We start from the raw sequence: 19,729 nt of genomic DNA on the forward strand, positions 1-19,729 counted from the left end.
TTCTTCTAACATCATGGGTCCTATATTTCATGCATTTTCCAATAGACCCATGAGAATAGATAGGTCCCCTCATTCTTTATGAGAATGGATAGGTCCCATGCTAGAATAAACCATGGTCCTATGCTAGAATATTTCATGGTCCCACAGTATCCTATGGTCCAAGGTAGTATTTACAATGGGCTGCCCTAGGGAGGTGTATATATTCAATTGGGATGTAAATGATAAATAGGTCAATTTTTACGTCTCTAAATATTACATCAATCCATCTAATCTTTGAAATGTGAAAAACGTTGAGTGGGCTAAGAATTGATTTGTCTTCCATATACTTACCAAACGTGAGAATAGGGGGTGTAAATGATAAATATGTCAATTTTTACGTCTCTAAAAATTACATCAATCCACCTTATCTTTGAAATGTGCAAAACGTCGAGTAGGCTAGGAATTGATTTCCCTTCCTTATACTTACCAAACGTGAGAATGAAATTTCTCATTCTCAAGCCTCCAAAACTTGAACCAAACGGGCCATAAGGGTGAAGTGGATCCCCATCTATGTATCAAACCAATGTAGCTTGCGGTCCTACAATTATTTGTTGTAAAAGTTGGTCTAACAATTGAGACAGGATGTCAAATAATCAAATAAAGGACATAGCTTTTTCGTTTCTTTTTACTATTGCAAACTGTACGTCCCTCATAAGGCAAAGCTATGCATGGTTATATAGTCCACTGGAACGAACTCACAACTCAATGGGATAATTTTCTTATAGCAACTAGAACTCGACTCGAAGAGTTGAGATAGGTAACAGAAGAAGGGACAAAGGTACCGGTATCTGGAAGAGGTAACTCTACTTGAAGAAGGGAGTTAGCCGGCTGGCTGAGGTAACTCTGCTTGCCGAGGGGAAAACGCTCTTATTTTATAGTTCTTTCAAAGATTGTTCCTTCCAAAAAAAAGGACCTATTCTCTATCTCGTAGTGGAAGTACGTGCTCCTCCCTAATTCCTATTCCCTTACTCTAACAAGTAAGCAAGTAAACTCTGATCCCTAGCCTCTCCCTATGTGTTATATAATCAAATAGAGGACATGAAAATATGAAATAAGATTAGCATAGAATAGAGCTTAGTATCCTATGGTCCAAGGTAGTAATTACAATAGGATGGCCTAAGGGGGGTGTATTCAATTGGGATGTAAATGATATATAAATAGGTCAATTTTTACGTCTCTACATATTACATCGATCAATCCACCTAATCTTTGAAATGTGAAAAATTTCGAGTGGACCATGTATTGATTTCTCTTCCCTGTACTTACCAAACGTGGGAATAAGGGATGTAAATGATAAATAGGTCAATTTTTACGTCTCTAAATATTACATCAGTCCACCTAATTAATCTTTGAAATGTGAAAAATGTCAAGTGGGCTAGGAATTGATTTCCCTTCCATGTACTTACCAAACATGGGAATGAAATTGATTTCTCATTTTTAGGTAGAGGTCTCAAACGGGGCAGCCCGTTTAAGTTGAGCCCATCATGCTTTCGTGCAGTGCTCGAGCTGACCCATATAGTTAAGACCTAAGCCTGGCACGGCCCACGGCCTGCGGGCCATTCGTGCTCGTGCAGTGCCTTAAACGTGTCGGCCCACGGACCTTTTTATTTTTTTATTTTTTAGGGTGATAAAACTAATCTCATGATATTTTTTCTTTTTTATAATTAAATATTAACATTATTTTTCATGAAAATTAAATATTTTTGTTGAAAAGTTCTTTAAAAATGGAAAAAAAATGTTAAAATAGTCGTGCCTAATTTGGGCCCATTTCGTGCTCGTGCTCGTGCCGTGCTTGGCCCGTGTTGTGGTCGTGCCGTGTCCGATGGGCTAAAAACTTCAGCCCGACCTGGCCCATTTAATCGTGTCGTTCTGTGCCGTGCTCCGGCCAGCCCGACCCGTTTGACACCTCTATTTTCAGGCCTCTAAAACTTGAACCAAACGGCCCATAAGGGTGGAGTGGATCCCCATCTATGTATCAAACTAATGTAGCTTGGGGTCCTACAATTATCTGTTGTAAAATGTGGTTTAACGATGAAGACTTTATGTCAAATAATCAAATAAATTAAGGACATGGATTTTTTGTTTCTTTTTACTATTGCAAACTGTGTTATATAATCAAATAGAAGACATGAAAATATGAAATAAGATTAGCATAGAATAAAGATTAGTCTCCTATGGTCCAAGGCAGTAATTACAATGGGCTGGCCTAAGGGGGGTGTATTCAATTGGGATGTAAATGATAAATAGGTCAATTTTTAGGTCTCTGCATATTACATCAATCCACCTAATCTTTGAAATGTGAAAAACGTTGAGTGGGCCAGGAATTGATTTCTTTTCCATGTACTTATCAAACATGGGAATGAGATTTCTTATTCCCAGGCCTCCAAAACTTGAACCAAATGGGCCATAAGAGTGAAGTGGATCCTCATCTATGTATCAAACCAATGTAGCTTGCAGTCCTACAATTATCTGTTGTAAAATGTGGTCTAACGATTAAGATAGGATGTCAAATAATCAAATAAAGGACATGGATCTTTCGTTTCTTTTTACTATTGCAAACTGTGTTATATAATCAAATAGAGGACATGGAAATTAATATGAAATAAGATTAGCATAGAATAGAGATTAGTATCCTATGGTCCAAGGTAGTAATTACAATGGGCTGGCCTAAGGGGGGTGTATTCAATTGGGATTCTAGGGCCCGTTTGGATTCTTCAATTTGAATTTGAATTTCAAATACATATAAGCACATTTGATATCTATGTATTAATATTAAAATCTTTAGATTTGAAATTATGTTCTTTGGATAAAAATTTTAAAAGTGAGGATTTCATATTTTTTTCTCATATTTTTTTTTTTCAAATATTTAGCAATTTAGGATAAATATATAAAAATAGACAATAGAATACAAATACAAGTTTGGCTTAGTTGGTTGGGATATTGCTTGTGTGTATAAGGTTGAGGGCTCAAACCCCAACAACCACACTTTGTCTCTATTTCTTAGAAAACAAATCATGGATCCAAACATGAGGATTTGGATTTGGGGAGCCCTAATCCAAGTCCCCCCAATGAAATAACTCCATCCAAATGGATCCTAATGGATTTTAAGAGAATTTGAAAATTCATATAGAAATATAGGTGTATTTAATTCACAATTATAAATATATGTATATATTCAATTCAGAATTTTATAGATTCTATATAAATCTAGGCGTATTAAAAAACTAATTGATTTAATTTAAAGGATTTCATTAAGTGGTGGATTTTGTTCAAAAAACAAAGGCTATGAGAATTCCAACCTTTTCCTTACAAATTTTGATGGATTTTATGAAAATCAAAAAGAATCTATAGAATCCATAAATTTTGCAAAAATTTATAACTCCCTTTAAACTTCATGCGCCAAACGACTAAACAGATGGCTAGCATGGACCACCTTTTCCATATAATTTAATCATCTTGTGAGATCTCTCTTCTCCAACAAATCTTTCTCCATCTTTTCCTTTGCTTGTGAGCTGAAAAAGAACACCACGAGCACCCAAACAGTGACCAAAATTCCGGTGGTAGATTTCTCCAAATCAGAGGACTTCTGGAAGCCAGGGACAAGTTCTTGGCATTCAGCTCGCAGAGAATTAAGTTTGCCATGCACTCGAAGAGTTTGGTTGTTTCATTGCAATCCTGTCCAACAAAGTCTCTTTGGAGCTTCACAACACTTTGTTTGGTACATTGAGCGAGATGTTTGATTTCCCCACAGAAATCAAAGCCCAACGTACTTACAAATACAAGCCTTTTGCTAGCTATTTTACTAAGAACCCTGCCTATGAAGCCATGTTCCTTGATAATGTTTCAAACCCAGAAGAACTTCAGAGATTCTCACATATTTTTTGGCCCAACGGAAACCATTAGTTTCAGTATACTTTTCAAAACATATGTTCTTGGATTGTTCATTTCAATTCTTGTCTAGCTAATTCTTGTTTTTTTTTTTTTTTTGGGCCTACAGTAACAGTGTTGAGATGCATATGAAACTGGTGGCAGGACTAAATGAAGTTGTGACGAGAATGGTATTCGAGAATTATGGTGTAGAGAAGTATCATGATGATCACATTCAATTGACTTTTTACGCTCTCAAATTATTAAAATACAGAGAACCCAAGAAAGGTGAAAGTGTGAGTCTAGTTAGTCATACAGAAAAGAGCTTTTCCACCATTCTCTGTCAAAATCATGTCAATGGTTTGGAGGTAAATACAAAGGATGATCAATGGATATTTGTTGATCTTCCACCTTCATCTTTCGTATTCCTAGCAAGTGATATATTTCAGGTACGTATGTTTATGCCATAATTTTTCATTTAATATAACTACAGTCGTTCTCTAGAGTGGATGTCCGTATTTTTTTAAAATTTGCGGATGCCGACACAATGCAGACATAAGGTAGAAAGTGTGTCGACATGAAATTCCAAAACTTGCTACAACACATTATCTGTGTCGACACATTGTCTACCTCATGTCAGCACTGTATCGACAGAAAATGCGGACATCTTCTCTAAAGAGAAATTCAATATCAGTCCTTCTCTAGAGAAGATGTCTGTATTTTTCAAAATTTGAGGATGCCGACACAGTGTTGACATGGGGTAGACAGTGTGACAACACGAAATTCCAAAACTTGCTGCAGCATATCATTTGTGTCGACACATTATCTACCCCATGTCGGTACTATGTCGGCATCCCCAAATTTTGAAAAATGCAGACATCCTTTTTAGAGAAAAATTATGTATATATATATCACATGTCTCACATACATACATAATATAAGTGAGTTGCAACTTTGAAAATCCCACTTAATTATAAGCCCAACCACACTCGTCTTTTTATTTAATAGATTAAAAATCAATTTGCTAGCTTTTTTTTTTTTTTAGTTTGGGGGTGAGATGGATCAAACTTGGGTGCATTGTGGGTAATTCTACTCTAGCTTGATGATGAAATTCACATGTGAAACCAATTTAATTGATTGGCATCCCTTGTAGATCAATTGAGGTGATTATTTATAGTGTGAATTACGAATTATTTAAGAAGCTAGGATGTGTTATTGCCACTCCAAAAAGGTCATTTTGCAGTACTTCAACATGTACAAATTTTATCTTATGTTTTTTTAAAATTTGAGTGCATGCTGGATGACTTTTTTGGAGTGCCAATAATAATATCCTTTAACAATTATCAATTAGCTATTTGTCTAATAATATTTCTGTCTACTTTATGGAAGAGTTTTCAATAGACGGTAAATGGGAGCGGATCCGTGACATTCTACTTGAAATGTTGACCATTTAATTTTATATGGTAAATGGTTTTCAATTTACTTAATTTTTTGCAAGGATGATCCTTTAATGAAGACCTTAAAAATAGACGGTTCGGATAGTTGAAATCCTATATAGAGTGGGCCCCATTGAAAATTTGTGTCAAAAATATGATGTCATGGATCCTTCTCCTATATCATTAATTAATTACTTCTTTTTTTTTTATTATTCTAGTGTCATTAATTCCAAGTTTTATTTTATTTTAGGTTTGTTGACTTTAGGTACCAAATTGCAATGTTTTTCATTTTAACTACTAAAACATTTGTCATTTCATTTTAGATACTAAACTTCAGTTTAGTTATTAATTTTAAAAACCATGGTTATACCAAGCTATGACTGTCTAACAGTCATAACTTTTTTATCCAATTTTTTGTTTTTTTCAATATTTGCAAGGTTTAAACTTTAATGTTTAGTCTCTGAGTTATAGGACTTCATCCCCCAAGCCTAAATCAAAAGTATTAAACCCTTATAAATTTAAAATTTTTATGAATTTGAAACAGTCACAACTGTACAACAAACCGATTTGTAACCTAATCCAAAATGTCTTACTCTAGGTTAGTACCTAAACTAAAAAAAAATTAGTGTATTACTGTTTTACTGAAAAACTATTGATATATATTTGATATTTAATCCTAATTTTCTATTTTATTTTTCATACTGGGTTTGGAGCGATGATAGAATACGGTCTTGTATACAAAGATCGAGTCTTTGTGAAGGAAAATAAGGTTAGATACTCATTTGGGCTTTCTTCACTCAAAAAAGGGGTAGCATACATACCGAAGGTGCTTGTGGACAAGGACAATCCCTTAAGATATAAGTCACTTGATTAGTCAAAATATATTAAAGCACAACTCATTGGTCCACTTCTGGACCATCCCTTACCGTCAAGGCATATTGTGGCATTTGATTTTTTTTTTTTTTTTATCAAATCAATAAAGAAATAGGATTTTTATATTGGTTTCAGAATAAAACATACATTGCTGGAATATAATATATTTTCTTTGTTTTTTTCCCCAATGAATAAAAACGTCATATATTGTGTTGATGTCATATATATTGTACTTGGTTTCTTATTATACTTCCCAATTGTAGTTGCAGGGACTTTTATACATTGCAAATTTCATTTAAATTAATAAAACATTTCAAAATTATATAATGGTCAATGTAAAAAAAAAAAAATTCCATAAAGGTCAATAAGTTTTGAAATTATACCACACTTTAGTCACTAATTTGTCATAAAGCTCAATCCACTTGATCATGTCATGTATTTTGGTGCATTGAAAAATATCAATTTGTCTATTCCTTTTTTTCATTATTTATAATTTGGGGTACATAAATGAGATATAGGGTATATAATTAAGATTTAGAGTATATAAATCGGGTTTAGAATTAGGGCTGGTTTAGAATTAGGGCTTATGCCTTAGGGTTTTGGTCTCGAGTTTTGGGCAGAGGGTTTAGAGTCTAAAATTCGGGAGCTAAACTCTAAGCCATTTTGCTGCGTAGCAGTTAAACACGAACCTAATAAAAATCTAAATATTAATAGTAATATATGTTTATTAATCTATTGTAATTTATATTTTTCCATTTTGGTCAATAATGACTAAAATATACTTATGAAAAAGTGCATTGATTAATATGTAATTGTGAAAAAGTTTATTGATTTATTTGTAATCGGCCCTTTCATATATTGGTTGTATTCCTTAAAGATATGGGCAACCACAATTTGTTTGAAGAAAAACTGCAAAGACAAAGTGGAAACTAATTCTCATTTCTCCAAGAATAAGCCTACTTTGAGAGCTGATCACTCTCTGATATAGAACAAATGGCAGAACGGTTCATGCAACAACTCGACTGCCAGAAAGCCAAGAAAAGGAACAGGCTTCAGCCCGGCCCAGTGTCAGAAATGAGTCTATGATATACCGATTCAAAGGGAACGACGAGACAAATCCAAATAAGCAATAATCCAAATGGGTCCACAGGCGATGATTGAGGGCCTATTTTGGCTAAATTCTTTCGTTTAGGACTTCAAATAAGTAATTTAGTATTTTTGAATAAGTTTCCTAAATTGCACTTTATTTTCATTTTTATTTTCGTTTTGAAGTTCGAACGTATAGGGTTGTGAAAGTATTTAAACAACCTTTTTTGCTGTTTGTATTATTATTATTATTATTATTATTATTATTATTTTAATCAAAAAACCTTGAGATTTCTAGCATTTTTCTGGTGGACTCCAGATTCTTTCTTAGGGTTAACGCTGTTTTCCCTATTCTCTATTACTTGCATGCTACGCTGCACCACTCTCCTTTTATATATAGTGACAATTCAATAAGGATCTTACACATAAAGTCAATAAAGAATCTAGAAGATAAATTAATTGTTATGGGAAATACATGAACTACCTAAATAGACGTCCTAAAGATAACACAAACCGTCTGAAGAAAATGTTGATGATGCTGCAAAAATTGTGCTTGTTTTTCTTCCTCTTATCCAATTTTGCCCCGAGTCCTCAACTAAAATGTTGCTCCTCTAATCCTAATTGAAGTCCTAAAATCCTTCTTTTTGGCTCAGTTAAATCTGAGCCACACACAAATAACCAAACGAACGGCGATTAAAAGATTCCCGTATCTCACATAAAAGAAAAGGCACAGGTATTATATGGGAATCTATATATACGGATTAAGTGGCTCACATTATGATAAACTTTTCAAAAGCGGCCGTTGGGGATGATTTTAAATCAAAATGAGGAATTGACATCAAATTTCTGAGTGATCATTTGGAATATTGGAAACCACTGACTTTTTACTAATTATTTCTTTGGATTTGCAGATGCTAGTTATTTGATAAAAGGGTATTTGGATACTGTAATAGATTGGATACTAGGCATGAAGGGTATCCGATTGAGGGACCTCCCTAGCTTCATTAGAACAACAGACCTAGATGACCCAATTATGGATTTATTTTGTTTTGGGAAGACTAGTGAGTGTTTGAGTTGATATCAAAGGAATAAGAATAATGAGAGGTGGGAAACATGTTTTTATATTTTGTTAAATTTTAATGATGGGTATAAAATTAAGGTAGGTGGCCCGAAAAATAGGACAAAGAGGTAGAAATATAAGTACTCATTTTTAATTGGCCCTCTTGTAGGCGAGTGCTTGAACATTGGCTTGGAGTGTTTAATAGAGCAAATTAATGTCAAGAGGCATTATGATGCTTCCTCAATTTAGTGGACCCTGTCTTGAGGGCAGTTTATTCCGGGGTACTAGTGCTTGCTTGCTTTGTTTCATGCAAGTTGGAGGTTCTCAAGTGTAAGAGGCTTCATAATATTCGTCTGCACATGAAAACTTCATGATTAAACAAACTAGAGATTGCCTTTACCCATGGAATGCAACCATCTATTTAATAAAAAACGAAATATTTACACTCAAAAGTAAAAGGAAACCATGCATGCCCATTTTACTACACTGCTAAAAACCCAATTTTTCTTTATGAAAATTGTAGTTCTTTTTTTCTTACCAAACAAAATAACAAACAAAAACCTCTAAGAAAAAAACTTACATATCACCCCATGTGATATTTACATGGTATCCTCACCCTCTCTCATTGGCTCTCTCTCTACTCTCACTCTCTTTCTCTCTTTTTCTCTCATCTCTTGTCTCTATCTCTCTCTTCAAGAGATGCGTCACTACAACATTGGAATAGGTAAGTTTTTTCCGAACTTCTAATGAGGCCACAACTAAGTAAATGGGTCTCAAATGTGGACAGCCGAAGGACAAAAAATGTTGAAGCCTGACCAATTAATAATTATCGATATTAACGAACTGATTGATTTGGAGGTGTACGTAATGCATTTGCTATAAGCCTATAAGCATGGAGTCAAATAACTTGAGCAAAGGAACAATTAATCAAGATATGGTCCAGCATCTCAGGTGCTTGTTGGAAAAGGTACATTAATCAAGATAGGTTAATGTTTGCATCATATACCACGTATGTGTTTGTGGTATATGTCTGTGCGAGTAAGCATGTACCTGCTCATCTTCTTCTCCAAAGAGATTGTTGTTTTGGTGTCTTTATTTATAAATCCCAATCCTCCGATTTGAAAAAAGCATGTATGTGAGTACATGTATATTTTGTGTAATTTTTATGAAGTACAAGGACTTTTAGAAGAAAAAAAAAGAGTCTACCGTACTTAAAACTAGGAAAAAAAACCCTAGTAACTTTTAGCTGTGAAAAGAAAAAATCATGTCATAGTAATTTGGATGAATCTTTGTAGTCGTGCTCTTTCATACCTAAAATCTCAGCCTTGGATAGCTATGAGTGCAAAGCCATACTCTTTAACTCATAAAAAGTAAGAAAATATGCAAACGTAATAGATAAAAGGTTGTTGAGGTTGGGTTTTCATGTTCTGACCGTTTCTTTCCTCATATTGCGTGTGTGTGTATGAGAGAGAGAGAGAGAGAGAGAGAGAGAGAGAGAGAGAGAGAGAGAACTCTGGAATTGTTTGATTGAACATCAGAAAAATAATTTACTAACTTCCTCATTGCCTGCTAAGATATATATAAGCAAAAATATCAGAACAAGCTCCTAGTTAACCCCGTCCAACAAGTCATTATGGAGACTACATTGGTTAGAAGATCCTTTTCATCTATCATTTCAGAATTTCCAATCTCCCTCACCCATTTCTTAGCTGCAACTGTTTTGATCATTGCAGTTCTCTATTTGCTTTTCAGATCCAAGAGTACATACCTTATCGATTTCACCTGCTATCTGCCTCCTGATACCTTGCGGGTTTCAAAATCGAGCTTCATTGAACACCTCGAAAGATCTGGATTTTATGACACAGAATGTGTCAGTTTCCAAGCAAAGGTATTGGAAAGATCAGGCATTGGAGAAGAGACTTGCATGCCTATTTCACTACATGAGCTGCCGCCTTGTCTTTCTTCAGTCGGTGCTAGAAAAGAAATTGAAATTGTTCTCTTCACTGTTGTCAAAGACCTGCTTTCCAAGCACAAAATAAATCCTAAAAGCATCGACATTCTTGTGTCAAATTGTAGCCTTTTCTGCCCTACACCTTCCATTACATCTACAGTCATAAACAAGTTTGGATTCCGAAGCAACATAAAGAGCATCAACCTGAGTGGAATGGGTTGCGGTGCTGGAATCTTGTCAATAAGTTTGGCTAAAGATCTTCTAAAAGTTCACAAGAATTCCTTGGCTTTAGTTCTCAGCATGGAAGCTGTAACTCCCAGTGGGTACAAGGGTACAAAAAAATCCATGCTTCTTCCCAACATTTTGTTTCGGATGGGGGGAGCTGCTATTCTACTATCCAATAGGAAGCAAGACAAGCGAAGAGCTAAGTATAAGCTCCGGCATCTTGTCCGAACGCACATTGGTTCGGATGATCAAGCATACCAATCTGTTTTCCAGAAACCCGACGAAGCTGGGATTGTTGGGGTCTCACTATCACGGGATCTTGTACATGTAGCAGCAAAAGCCCTTAAAATTAACATCTCAAAGTTAGGCCCACTTGTGCTACCATATTCGGAGCAGCTCCGATTTGGATGGTCAGTGATTCGCAGGAAACTTTGGACTTTACCAAGCCAGGAGGGAATCTATGTACCAAATTTCAACAAGGCTCTTCAGCATTTCTGTATACATGCTGGTGGAAGAGCAGTGATTGATGGCATAGAAGAGAGTCTCGGACTGAACAAGGAAGATGGGGAAGCTTCCAGGATGACATTATATAGATTTGGAAATACTTCATCTTCTTCAGTTTGGTATGAGCTCTGCTATTTGGAGGCAAAAGGAAAGATGAAGAAAGGAAACCATGTGTGGCAAATTGCCTTTGGAAGTGGCTTCAAGTGTAACAGTGCAATTTGGAAATGCATTTCGGATATTGATCCAACAGAAAGAAATGCGTGGTCAGACAGAATCCATTTGTACCCTATTGAAGAGTTCACAAATGTAACCTAATGATATCTAATGTGTTGTAGTAACCATTGATCAGAATTGAAACCTTTATTATTTATTTATTTTCCCTTTTAAATAAGCAATAAGATTTTACAGAAGAAGAACACTTTGTGTCTAGAGAGAATGATGATTTTCAAGAATTAAATACTTTCATTCAATGAATAATAATAAATCAATGTAGATATTTATACATAACGTTCTAAAAGAAACATTAGCTAGACAATAAGTAGGTGCATGTGACAATTCGTGTTAGTGGATCGTGTTTGTGTCCTGTCATTTTGTGTTCGTGCTATAGACAAGTCAACTCTAGCCTAACCTATTTAATTAATTGTGTCAAATTACTCGACACTAACCCAACCCATTAATTAATCATGTCATATTGGGGTTAACCAACGTATTTTTTGAACTAACAGCAAAAAAACTAAGTTCCCCTTATTTCTAAAGCAAACCTATCACTTGTACATTTCTCATAAAATTAGCCTATTCCAATTTATAATGACACAAACTCCTTGATCGAGTTTGGCAACAACATTTCTATTCTTAAAAGGGGACAGCCTGCTTTAAGTTAAATGGTAAAGTCCTTAGCACCCAACTTTTCCTTCAAAAAATTTGGGAGAGAGGAGCCTGTGAAAGCAAAATCGTGACCAAAATTATCGCTAAGACTGCCATCAGAACCAACAGACATGGTTTCTAGGTATGTTGATTCTTTTTTTTTTTTTTTTTGTCAGAAGGTACGTTGATTCATTTATTACATTTAGTACTCTAAATACATTACAGCTGCATGACTGATGCTAGAATCTAGAGCAATCATGCGACAAATCTTAGCCATGCAAATGCCTATTGCATCAGAAAAAGAAGTTAAGTGAAGAAAAAGAAAAGAGAAAAACATATTCATGCACCACCTGAGTTTATGATACTCACTATGTAGCCCATTCAGTAGTCAAAGATTCACTAACTGTCACCACGAAAAAGTAGGTCAATTTACATAGCAAAAGAATTAGAACAGAATTCCAAAATCTGATTACATGCACTCAAGGTTATACAATTAGCATAATTCAATTATTGCACTACATATTGGGATCAGTTAAAACCAGTCAAAGATGGAAGCATTCCGATACAACAAACAACTGACTCATAAATGTGAAAGACATGTTATACGTACTAGCACTGTCATCCTTCAGTATTAAATTGCACTTCTCGCATATAGTAAGGCCACGATGGAAGGTACCTGAAATTCCACAGTTTTCACTCAGTTATCCTTCTTAGAAGATTTTGTTTTGAGATCATATGCTGCTTTGACAGTATCTGCGCAATGTGTTGGCGACCAAATAAGTTAAATTTTTTAGAATTAGATTTCTCGTTGATGAATCACTAACCCCGTCTCAGCATCCACTGTAGCATTTGAAGAAGCAATTCCTTCTTCTCAGGGTGTGAAATATAGCGTGATATGGCCATCTCACATAATCCCTGTAGAATGCAGGAAGGATGCTGAGCTATGATTTCTGAAAGTCAAAGCTAGAGATAGATGACAAGCTTCTATTGAGGATTTTACATCCATTCAGGATTTCATTGCTTATTAAGATTTTCTCCACTAGTTTCTACAAGGTGTCTCTCTTGTATATCCCCCAGCAATAAACAAATAAATCAAAGAAGAGGTAGATAAAAAGCTTCCATTGCATATAATCCACCATAAAGACTGGAAAGATAAGATATAGAACCCAAAAAATGAACAAACATGAATAAATAGCTCCAAGACAACCCCCTCACAAATCAATATGTTCACTCGAATTTTCTGGGTTCCAAGAAGGGAACAGATATGAATAATTATGTATGATGACCTGGAGTGTGAACACGAGTTCATTTAATCAAGTGGAATATAAGAAAACCATGAACAATTGGCATTTGGGGATCCTACAAGCTGGGTGGTAACTTAAATTGAGATTTCATATCATGTTACTTTTTCAATATCTGTTTATTAGCTTCACTTTGTAAGCACGCATGAGTGTGCGCATATACATGTGTGAGTAGTTATGAAGGTGCCCTAGGGACCACATGCAAATGACTGTGAGGTATATGCCCAACCCTATATTGCGGTTAGGTGATGTTTGGTTGCTAGAATGAAATGGAAAGGGATGGGGGTGGCCATGTAACCAAGCATGGAGTGGAATTGATTTCAATGTTTGGTTGACAATGGAAATCAAGATTGGAATCAACGATGGATGCTTAGAAATAAACCCTGCATTGTCCTGACCAGAAAAACAAAAACAAAAAAGGAATAGTTAAGATAATAGTTGTAAGCTACGAAAATCTTTAAAACAATATAGCTAACCTTGACTACTACATAAGCATCTTTAAGAAGCCGTCCCGCTAGTAGAATATGCAGAACCTTCTCAGGTATGGGTATTTTAGTCATTTCATGTAAGATCCTTGATTGCTGGGTCGCTTCCACATTATCAAATGGTCAAAAAAAATTAACAGAGTTACGAATCTGATCTTATTTGCAAAAAACAGAAGAGAAGAAGAGGAGGGAGAGTTGGAGAATGAATAAGCGAGAAACTTGTTTTGTGAGTTATTAATAGAGAGGTGGGTATCTTTACACAACAATTCAGTTGCTAAATGATATGGGAAGATTAAACTGCAGGAAGTTGAATCCGACTGAGCACCTAGCTTTGTTGTTTAGTATTTACAGTTTAATTTTGCAACCTTATTAGCTTTGTGATCTATGGTAGTTTTTTTCCTTAAATGGGAATATAAGGGTGCTACCTTTCCTCTCCCAAGCTTCATGTTCGAGTACTCATAAAAACAATGTAATTTCCAAGTTAACCAAAAAACATCAATGCGGTTTCAATGCATATGAAATTATAAACTTAAAGGTAATAGAACAATGTAAAAAATGTATCAAACTGCAGATAATAGATATTAATTTAAGAAATAAGCACAATCATGAGAACTCCAGCAATTAACCAAAAGCAGTGTATCACCTACCAAGAATGGCAAAATATTAAGCTTCTCGAGGTCAGGAGCCATGCTTAACACCTTTTTTCCATGATCATCAGGGCCATATAAATCCCTCTTCTTTGTTGGGTGTCCCATACCGGCAGGATCCCTCTTCATTCGTGTTTTGGCATGCCACTGTACCTCAGTTGGTCCTGCATAGTGCATTGGAATGAAAATGCTGTCACACATTTTCAACATCTAACATTGGAATGATTTTAATGCATTTGTGGCTCAATGCACAAGTGAAAATATGGATCATCACCGAAATGAAAATAGATAGCTGGAAGGCACATTGTCCGCTTGCTATATCTCAGCATATTGTAAACAGAGTATGCTTCTGAATATGCTCTTATCTTACCCACAAGAAACATTAAGGAGGAACAAAGTTCCTGCAATACAGCAGTGTTAAATTGCAACTTAAATATTTTAGGATTAATCTGAAAAATAAAACTAAAGTATAATCTCAAAGGCAAGAAATAGAGCTAAAAAGGTATTAATCATATCACTCATCCCCAACCCAAAGACTCAGGGATCCTGTTTAAAGAACTGTATTCAACGGCCAAACTTTTACAAACTAATAAAATTATAGGCATAAACAAATATTAAGAAAATATAATCTATTCAGTCCATGGCATCACATATTCCTGCCCAAAAACCTAATATTGAAGCCAACATTTACTTTAACTTAAGAAAGAGATTCTGTCATTAAATAGATCAGAAAATCATCGGTAAGTCAAATTTTAATCTTTGTTGGCAAACATTTATGCAAGTGACTTGTACCATTCATTATTCAAGTAAGAGAGCAACTAACAATTAAGCCCAAAAGCGCTGCAGCTTTTGTAATGTAAAAGTTCCAACAGCCAGCATTCCCTTTGTTTTTTTACTTCTTTTTCTTCTGTCTATTAGAGGCCCAGTGCGCCTATGCAATAAACAATACAAGGGTAGCGTTCACCCATCCCATTAAAAATCCCCATTTATGTTCAGGTGGGATTCAATCCCAAGTCCTTAGGAAATTCTGACTTGATCAACTAAGATAGCTGCCTAACTGTACCTCTCTCAGGGAGCTTTCTATGTTTCCTAACAGCATAAACAACAATACACACCATATTTTTCCCTTCACTAATACAACATATAGGCAAGTAAATTGACAAAGGACAGCTTGAAAAGAATCCCTACAGTCATATTAATGTTCAAATTTGGAAGCCAGTTCTTTGTTTACTTTTTTTTTTTTTTTTTCTTTTGAAGAGAATGAAAGGAAAATGGCAGTGTTCAACAAGTATACTCAGGATGATGCATCCTGTAAGAACATAATACCTCATCTGGTTGGTAGGCTTTGTTGTGCATTTCCTCCATGGTCTGATACGCAAGCAAGTATAGCTTCTCCTTGCAGAAATATTTTATGAAGATATGAAAGGTATTATATAATCAGGAGTGATTTTTAATTCATCCATTTTTCTCAGCATTTCTATTACACTATCCATTTCACCTGCTCTGCAATATGCACAGATCATTGTATTCAACATAACCAAGTCGTATCTGTCATGATTTCCTTCAAAATCCTTAGCCAACTGCTTTGCATCTTCCAGAAGCCCACCTCGGCAGAAAGCTGAAATCATGATACTGTATGATCAAATAGTCATCTGCAAGTGGGAAAAAATCATAAATTTTCAGGACTAAACACAGAAAATTAGATTTCTGCATAGGAAGCAAAATTCTTCAAAAAAGACAAATTCAAAGGAAGTATCTCTCAAAGCTCCAAAAATATGTATACTGCTTGCAGACGTCACTTATTTTTACAGAATAGGGATTCATGCACAAGTTTTTTGTTCCTATGTCAGAGCAAGTATTTTGCTGATATAATTGATGAAGACCTTATTTAAATACAAAGATTTACTCTTCAAATTGTGAGCGGAAATTTATAAGGGGAATAAAGGAAGAACAATAAATGGCATCAACAGAGAGATGTTCATAACCTATAAATACTATTGAAGACACAAAAATGCATAATTCAGTTTGGCCTAAGTCTTTTAGTGTGTGTCACAAGTAATAATATGCATATTCAAAATAACAGGAAAGCTTTCTTTGAGGATTTGTTTATAACAAAACATACCTGATCGGATGGATTTCTACTTCATTTCATCAAAAACCAATTTAGCATCATGTATACGCCCAGCCTTAGCAAGGGCATCCATCAATAAATAGTATATGTCAACTACAAATAGACTTAATTCGATGAGCTAAACAAGAACATAACAAAAAAATAATAATTTAAGAGAGACAACTAAGAAAATGCAGTAACTGAAGCATAAAACTTAGTATCAACTTTCCAAGAAAAAACACACATACAAAAGCCATAGGAGCAAATTTTACAGAGCCAAAAATTAAATAAAGGAAGTTCCCAGAAGTTAATACACAAGAGCTGCATTGTCAAATTATGGTGGTCCAATATTTGACAAGCAAGCGTTGCATTAGTGTAAACCAAACAAAGATTACTTGGTAGTGTCACTAATTAAGAAAGCACAAGATGTTTGAAAGGTAAGATACAGAGAGATTTTTTGAAAAGGAGACAAATTTTATTGAGATAAGGCACAGAAAGATCATTGCAAAGAATACCACAATAGCATTTTAAAAGTTATTTTTGTAAATGACTGAAGGGAATAAAGTTATAGGCAATGAGACCAAAGTTAATACCATCTGTGCAAGCAAGCAAACAAAGGTTTTAAAGGGAACAGGAATCAAACCCTTACAAATGGTTCTAAAAAAGAGAATATTCATAGCATTTAAACATCAAAACTTTTTTCGGCCTAAATTTCTTCTTGTCAGTTTCTTATATAACTTATTAGATGATCTCGTGAAGATTACATACTTTTGTGATTTCATAAGCTGCCCTATTTGGCGCTGAAGCACCCTTTACAAAGAGAAAATCATACCAATGACAAGAAAGGTAAATCTTGGATTTTTAAACTAACAATTCAGAGGTAAAGATCTTAGTGTACCTCATCTTTAGCATAGTCCAAAGCTTCAAGTTCAGCTAATAATTCTCTTGATTTTTCAAACAACCCTCCTCTGACATAAACCTCCAATAAAGTTGTCAAAATAACCTGCAAGCTTTTGCAGCATGATCAGGAGGATACATTATCACTTAGTCATGAAGCTGCATCAAAATTTGGCAAAGAATAAATAGGTTGACAAGATCAGGATATTAGTAGGTACAAGGCTGCCCATTGCATGTACTCATAAAATAAGCCGCACTTATGTTACCGTTTGTGAACCAGATACTATAAAAGCATCTAAGCAAAATTTTAACCACACTGGTTGATTCCTCTACAATGATATTTAGGCCTAAAACATAAGCAAAATTGTATCGACCAAAAGAATGAACTGATAAACGCTACTCGGAGATTGCAGGTATTGGGGATCGTTAGAATGTAATTTAATTGTTGGCCCACACATCTTAATAGTTTAAGCTATTGGGAATAGCGATAAACCAACAAACTTTATTATGGCATCAAACCAGAAGATACTGAGTTCAAATCACTGCAGTTGCAACCTCTTAATATAAGTTGAACTGCCCATGTTGGGTTTTAGTGGTGGAGAGAGGCCAACATGTGAGGGGGAGTGTTAGAATATACAATAATTGTCGGTGCACATCCTAATAGCCTAAGCTTTGGGGATATTGGTAAACCAACAAATTTTATCATTAATGTATATTACCTTAATATAATACTTAAAAACTACATCAACATTAATTCCAGGATATGGTGTTTGCTCAAACCTAATTAATTCGGAAGTCTTGTTAATTAGTTACAACACTTAAGGGGAAGAGGATCTGAACTTTAGAACATCCTTTCTAGAGGAGAAACGTAGGTACCAACTAGGCCAACAATGCAAACCTATTTAGAAAATGTAGGCATTGACATCTTGTTTATAATAATTAATAAAAAAAGACTAAACAAAGATTCTCAGGGGAACTACTCTCTTTATCTTACTGACCAAAATATATACAAGGTACAGTTTTGAAGCTTGGATATCCACGCAGTTCTTACCTCAAGAAGCAGAGACAGTAATTTTGATTTTGATTTTTTTTTTCTTAAAGAAACATACTTCTATTAATAGAAAATAAATGTACATCACAGTGGATAAGCTACCCACTATCGCAGAAGCTAAAAACTTGTAAACAGCAATTAAACAAAACAGCAGCAGAACATACCATCAAGAATCTAGACACTACAGCCTTCCAATCCAGCATAATGATAGCAAAAGAAAAGTCTCTAAGCTCCGAAGAAACCGAAACCCATAGGAAAGGCCAGATTCGGACTCTTTCCCACATAATTTCAATGGTCCCCAATAACACACCCCTCTTCTTCTCTCCAAAACAATGATACCTCTTGGACCAGCACTAGAGGCTTGGATTTCCCACTTCAGATCAGTCTCCTTAGAGAGTCGCGACCAAAAGGACGTTGCAACTGGACAATGCAAAAACAAATGATCAGCACTCTCGGCTTCCTTCTTGCACTCACACAACAATGTGGAGAAAGACAAAACGAAGGTCTTCCTTTGAACCATATCACAAGTATTAACTTTCCCATGAGCAATAATCCAAGCTTACCTTTGAAGTTCTTCCTTCTAACAAGTGGCTGAGAGTTACCAAGCAACCTTGGCCTCTTGGCAGGAGGTTCGCTGCCCAAGAGCGCCAGAGCTAGAAGCGGCAGCCATTAAGTGGAGAATTTCTACAGTGTCCACCTCCTCCTATCCTGCCGGGCAGATGGAACAATAGTTAAGATAACAAATGAAATCCCTGATTCTAATTTTGAAAGTATAATATATTTCCTAGGTAGCAATTATTGGTAGATGGGTCCAAATTCTTTAAAAATGGTTTCTTTGGTCTTGTAGCAAATTCTCCAGTTTTTAACTGATTTGGGCTACTAATAAATAGGCATTTGCAAATTCTTTAAGCGTTTGGATGAAGGAGTTTGAAATTACTAAGAAATTCACAAATGACGGAATTTAAAATGATGTGATTTAAAATTCTAGAATATGTAAATTCTCTTGTTTGGATAACATGTAAACATAATAGAGTTTAAATACGGAATTTATGGTAGTTTTAATTTTTGATGCATCAATTCAAAAGAGTGATGGTGATGGTGGCAACAATAAAAATGATGTTTATGGTGAGTTGAGGGGTGATGGCCCACAAGCGGTGGGAGAAATGGTGGTGGCTAAAATTAGGGTGTTGGCGGTGGCGGTGGTGGTGGTGGTGGTGTTGAAAATGGCGGTAATGGTGGTGGCGGCGGTGACGGTGATGGTGATAGTGGTGGTGGTGGTGACGGTGATGGTGATGGTGGTGGTGGCGGCAGCGGCGGCGGTGGTGGTGGTGGT

The 19,729-nt window shown here is 35.4% G+C and overlaps 1 protein-coding gene and 2 pseudogenes across 8 annotated transcripts; 2 read left to right on the forward strand and 1 right to left on the reverse strand.

Moving 5' to 3' along the window:
• Positions 1-4,049: 4,049 nt before the first annotated feature.
• Positions 4,050-6,216, forward strand: LOC147279972 (putative 2-oxoglutarate-dependent dioxygenase AOP1; annotated as a pseudogene).
• Positions 6,217-9,910: 3,694 nt separating this feature from the next.
• Positions 9,911-12,161, forward strand: LOC147279973 (3-ketoacyl-CoA synthase 7 pseudogene; annotated as a pseudogene).
• A 135-nt stretch (positions 12,162-12,296) lies between these two features.
• Positions 12,297-19,295, reverse strand: LOC147279974 (pentatricopeptide repeat-containing protein At1g10910, chloroplastic-like). Of its 8 annotated transcripts, XR_015123470.1 has the most exons (11): positions 18,960-19,295; positions 18,561-18,816; positions 17,347-17,504; positions 16,461-16,562; positions 15,837-15,990; positions 15,665-15,727; positions 14,613-14,739; positions 14,339-14,502; positions 13,683-13,787; positions 12,730-13,599; positions 12,523-12,581 (listed from the first exon to the last, which is right to left on the reverse strand). XR_015123470.1 is itself a non-coding variant. In XM_086251753.1 (10 exons), the coding sequence occupies exons 5-10, from the start codon at positions 15,701-15,703 to the stop codon at positions 12,448-12,450; spliced, it is 660 nt and encodes a 219-aa protein (XP_086107879.1). In that variant the 5' UTR covers positions 15,704-15,990; positions 16,461-16,562; positions 17,347-17,504; positions 18,561-18,816; positions 18,960-19,138; the 3' UTR covers positions 12,297-12,447. The 8 variants fall into 8 exon arrangements, 2 of the variants coding, with proteins under 2 accessions (XP_086107879.1, XP_086107880.1); XM_086251753.1 differs by having other exon boundaries at positions 12,297-12,581; positions 12,730-12,820; positions 15,665-15,990; positions 18,960-19,138; XR_015123468.1 differs by having other exon boundaries at positions 15,665-15,990; positions 17,347-17,451.
• Between the last annotated feature and the right edge of the window lie 434 nt (positions 19,296-19,729).

This window comes from Dryas octopetala, chromosome 7 (assembly GCF_963921425.1).
Source record: "Dryas octopetala chromosome 7, drDryOcto1.1, whole genome shotgun sequence".
Taxonomy (NCBI): Eukaryota; Viridiplantae; Streptophyta; class Magnoliopsida; order Rosales; family Rosaceae; genus Dryas; species Dryas octopetala.